We start from the raw sequence: 5,576 nt of genomic DNA on the forward strand, positions 1-5,576 counted from the left end.
ATTCCCTGATGGCACATGAGCACATCGCAGTCATAGTCGGACACCCCACTCATTCAACAACTGCCGAACTTGGTGGCTACAAAAAGCAGCATCAACATTGATTGATGAGGATATAAAGTGAAGGTCATATAGCCTCCACCTTGGCAGAGGCTATGTTTTCGATTCAGGTTGTTCTTCACTTTATATCCTCATCAATCAACACGATTCCATTTCTGTTAGATGGAAAACCGGTTTCCTTTTTTTGTTGTCGCACATGCCTATACAAGGCACAAACACGAGGGCATTTGTTGTGTTGGTAAGTACTACAGCAGAAAAGATGGTTGAGAGTGTAGGGCCGTTACTATTTGATATTGACTGAATAGCATCGACAATTGCAGCTGAATGAGCGCTGGAATTGCCCGAATGGCATCATTTTTAATAATGTCCGATTTTAAAACATTTATGGCAAGTTACTTGCCTTGCTGGATACTTACTTCGTTGGTGGCATAGATTTCCACAAAACCAGTATCGTGGTTTTGTAGCAGCCAATGTGGCTTCCATAGATGTCCCCCTCTTCTCTAACTGCAGCAGTCATAGTAGATGCGGGAGAATCTTGCTGGACAAAGGCAATAGCATATCTTGACCAAAGTCGAGAGACCGAGCTTGACTGTAAGCGTTCTATGGGTCTAGTGTCCTATTCTCCAATAGCCTCTGTCTAATAGGGTTGGACTCCAGACCATTGATGAACGCATCCCGAATAGCCTCTTCCTTATAAACCTCAGCTGTGACTGATTTGAAGTTACAGTCTTTAGATAATTCGTGCAGAGCTTGTACGAATTGGTGGATAGACTCATCTGGTTTCTGGTGCCGACTAGACAGGAGATGACGTGCAAATATTTTGTTTGTAGGCTTAACGTAAACATTCCCCAGTGTCTGTATAGCCTCTTCGTATGCGTCACAATGTTCTATGTAATTATACACAGTCCTATCTATGTTGCTTAATAGGACATTCAATTTATCTAGCGGTAATCCAAGTGTTTGAATAATGTCCACGTAATTGTTGAATGTCCGGTACCAAAACTTCCACTCTTTAGCGGCGACTGGTGAAGCGTCCTGGCTGAATCGTTTTGCTTTCAATACCTTATCCATTTGAATAAATTTGTTTTGAATGAGTTTTGAATGAGTTTTAAATAACTTCTAGTCGAATAAATTGTGGCGAATTACAAGAATAAAGAATACCTTTAGGAGATTTAGGTTTTATTCGACTAAAAGAACACACGATACATATTCAAGGTGGCCATTATCAAACAAAGGGAGATAATTTCCTAGAAAGGGGCAGACTACTCTCAAGTCATTATTATTTTACCACACTCATCCAATGAGAATGGGTGAAATTTGAGAAGGGTGAATTATTTTTGAATCGGGAAATGAAAATATGTTATGTCTATGAGTTTATGATCCAGTTATGAAAGTGTTATGGCGAGATGAGCAATTCATCACTGCCGGAACTTTTTATCGAAAGAACGTTATCACCGGTCACCGGTTGTGAGAGCATCCCCTGGGCGGGAACACTTAAAAAACGTAACATGCTGTCTCTGTAAATATTCTCAATAAACTTCTCTATTTCATTATTACTTCAGAACCTCTTTATCCATTTATTTCCCTGGTGGAATACCTTTCTTGAATATCCTTTTATTACGGCCACCCACCGCAGGAAAGGCGCAAACACAATATATGTAGAATGTGTATATTTCCTCCCGATTTGTACTGGGGATGGTAGGATGACTTATTATTTAGAGGTAAATATGGACTATTTCCTTTAAAAATGCTACGATTGTGATGGTGTTGCTCCTAGGAAGAAATGCAGGATTTTATTATAACGACTAAATGTGTCTAAAATGTGGTTCTAAAATTACATAAGATAGTGGCTAATATTCTAGACATAATAAATTTGTATGTGGCATCTCTTGTTTCCAACCAAAGAGGGGAATTTCTGCAATCAAAATATTATATATGGAGAGGAGATAACATTTGCACATGTTATTCTTTCTTTAACGTTCTCTGGTAGAATTTTAAACATTACAGACTTATGTTTCACAGTGTGAATCTATTTATCCATATATATTTTTTTAATTCGTCCCAAAATTATATGAAAGGACTACGGTTTCAATTTCATAAAAAAAGACTTTGCATCATCACCCTTAAGAAAATAAAACAAATAGCGGAAACATACAAACTATGGCGATTGCCGGGAGCTGGTGTCTTGTTGAAGTAGGAAGTGGGAAATACAGAAATAAAGATTGCTGAACTCACACAAGAATTGGAGAAAATTATGTATATTAAATTGAAAATATTACAAAGAAAAGGTTCTTGCAAAACTAATTGTGTTTGCGGCTTTAGAAGTCCAATAAAAAGTTCTTTATCGTTCAAAAGTCTTGGACGGCTCCCTGAAAAAGTTCAATCAAAATTCGGCGGCAAATTTAGGAGAGATTTTCCATAGTTGTCTATAGGCCGACGATTGATTCAAAAAGAGGGCGAATCTGTTTTTCCAGAATTCTGCTTATATTAAATGTTTGTTGATTGGCCAAGGAGCTTCATCCTAGCCAATCAAAATAGGGCTTTCAGAAAGGAGAAGTGGTCGATTAGTTTGAACAAAGGGAGGTAACTACTTTTTTTTTATAAAACATTTGAGAGTTAACATCTTCAATATAACCAAAAAATGTGTTCAAAATACTTTTTATTAATTACTATCACAGATCGGATGAATCGACAAACACAAAAATTATGAATGAACGAAGAAGTGAGTTGGGCTTTTACATGAATAAGGTTTAACTCTTGCAGTTTATTTTTTAGAAGATATGAAAAACATCAAAACAAGATAAAAACAAATATCGAATTGAAACGCAGCTGTGCACATAAACGTTTGTGATAATCCACAAGAATAGAATGCCAGAGCAGAGGTAAATGTGGTAGAAAGGTAACAGAAATATAACTTGTCCAGAAAGATCAGTTGTTCTAATTTTTTTTATATAAACATGAAAGATGCAGAATTGCAAGCCTTTAGAATTGAATGTATGTATGTATGTACAATAATTAATCGAACATTTTTAAATGGAGTAAAAATGACATTGTATAAAAGGCACATATGAACATATAAATTATTTATAACAGCGCAAAAGACAGTATTTAAATTTGGTCAATGGTAATAAAGGGAAACATAATTCTTCCTGAAAATGTCTATAACATATCGAAGAAATAAAAGGTAATAAAGTTGAAAGTTCATGGCAAAGAGTTAAGAACGTCTTCTAAATATTTAATTTCATCATTATTTGTAATGCTGCTTTCTTCTTTACTATAAAGATTGTCACTGTTGTGTAGCTTTATGTATGAGTATCTTGTGTAGGAGACGGGGAGTCTCGTCGTGGGCGACGAAGCGTTTCACTGAAGAACCACGGCAACACACAGCGAACCAACAACCAATGACAGCCACGGCGCAAAGGTAACTAACAAAGCTCAGCTGACTGCACGAATAGAAACAGAACCCAACGGTCACTGTACTGATCGCCACGAACGTCAGAACCCGACTGCCTCGCACCTCCAATGGACCGATTTTTATTCCTCAAGATGGCCTAGCTAATTTGCATCCCCGCGAGATCTCGCGCGATCTTGAAACTCTTTCGTCCGCTGCCCCGACCACAGGATCAGCCACCACCCCACACGCCAGGCACACACGGACCCTCTTGCGCCGAGGGCTACGGTTAGTCTCACACTCCCCCCTGGTCTCCAGATCACATACGTGACACGGCGGACGTGGCCGTTTGATTCGAGCACTCCTGCAGAGGGGTATTGCCGGGACTTCCTAATCGGAGCTCTCAGAAGTGTCATCGGAAGCATCAGCATCAGCATTAGAGCTTGCAGTTGAGTCATCAGGTTCGTGGGGCACAGGTTGGATCCATCGCTCATCGTCGGATGACTCGCTACTTCCACTGCTCACCGATTGGTCAGCGCTTAGAGCGGGCCGGACATCCCTTACGTGGCGCGGAGTATCATCGACTAGTATGGCTTGTTCACTGATGACGCCGGTGACCCGCCCCCTCCAAAAGCTGCTGGTGCACCGGCCGCCGGGTGGCTTCACCCAGACGGTGTCTCCCACTTGGTACTTCCCCTGGGGTTCTCGTTGGTCGGGTAGACACACTTCAACGTCCTTGACATGCACGTGGTAGTGATGAATCGCATCAGCGGGCGCACTGCCGCCAGTCACGGCGTCCTTAGTCGTTGTGTTGTATCTGTAAACCGCCTCCGCAATCGTACACTTCTTCCTGGCCGCGATCCTCTTCACGGTTTGGTGGCACAGCTCCGCTATGCCGTTGCCGCTCGGCACATACGCACATCGGTGTCGAAGGCGGATCCCCCAGTTGTCCATAAAATGCCTAAATTCCCTGCTGCAGAACGCCGTGTCGTTATCCGTGAGGATCTCCTCAGGCGGCCCCCTTTCGTATAATATGGATTTCAATTAGTGGATGACACTGGTGGAATCCTGCCTCGCTAATTGGCGCCAAATCGCGAACCTCGTTGGCCCGCAGTCTATCAGCGTGAGGAAGTGTTGGCTGCCGTAGTGGGTTATATCCATACCCAACCGACTCCAAGTCGCGTCCACTCCCAGCTGTCCTTTCCGCTATCTGGCTGGGGCGGGGTCGATGGACTGGCACGTTTGGCACTCCCTGACCACTGCTCTTACTGCGCTTTTTGGTATTGATGGTCTAGCCAACTTCACAAAGTAGTAGGTCCGTTGTACTCCGGGGTGCCCACTGTCGTGATGTATCTTCCTGATTTCGTCCTCCTCGACGGAGGCAGCACACAGAGGCAATGGCTTAGCTTCTTTCTTCATAGCCTCATACCATCTCTGTGGTACCCGAGTGAGCTTGTTGGCGAGGTTGTAGTCCGAGGTGACGAGCACTACGTCTACGGACAGGTTGTACTTTGTCACCAGTTTTTTCACAATCTCCAGCCTCCGTCTTATCAGCATTTCGCTGGCTGCCTTGGTGCGTGCCCTGGCCTTGCTCGTGAGTGTGTCCAACACCCAGTGGTGCACGCAAAGTGAGTCAGTGTGCACACGCAGTTTCTTCACTTCCCATTGAAGTGCCAGGTTAATGCCCTTTATTACAGCGTCGAGTTCTGCCAGGTTGATATGGGCAGCATCATTCGCCGGTCGCAGCCAGCAGGCATCCTCAACTACGGCCCCATCTTTCTCCAAAACTACACCGATCGCTAGAGAACTTGTGTCCACCCACACGCTCAGTTCGTCTCCCTGCACGCACCAGTCCCCTGTGGCGGGGTCATTCTTTTTCACACTAGCGACGGTCTCCTTTAACATTCAGACCAATAGTTCGTCGGTTATCTCATCGTCCCAGCCTTTGGTGACCGCATTTGCCCTCCTTTTTATTATGCCTGTCGCCGCACGAACCCATCCGCATACTGGAAGGTGCCCCACAAGTTTCCCGCACAGGGAGAACACGGCACGTCTTGTGTAAACGTCGGGTACGTCGGGAACTGCGGTTCCACACCTCCACTTCAGGATCCCTCGCTCCTCTTGAACG

The 5,576-nt window shown here is 43.7% G+C and overlaps 1 protein-coding gene across 1 annotated transcript; it reads right to left on the reverse strand.

Annotated features, from left to right (window-relative positions):
• Positions 1 to 657: 657 nt before the first annotated feature.
• On the reverse strand, positions 658 to 1,128 carry LOC145258072 (uncharacterized). The gene has a single exon (XM_080115800.1). It carries the CDS (start codon positions 1,126 to 1,128, stop codon positions 658 to 660), a length of 471 nt encoding a protein of 156 aa, XP_079971926.1.
• Between the last annotated feature and the right edge of the window lie 4,448 nt (positions 1,129 to 5,576).

This window comes from Euprymna scolopes, chromosome 33 (assembly GCF_053919585.1).
Source record: "Euprymna scolopes isolate OS-2025 chromosome 33, ASM5391958v1, whole genome shotgun sequence".
In the NCBI taxonomy this organism is placed as follows: domain Eukaryota; kingdom Metazoa; phylum Mollusca; class Cephalopoda; order Sepiida; family Sepiolidae; genus Euprymna; species Euprymna scolopes.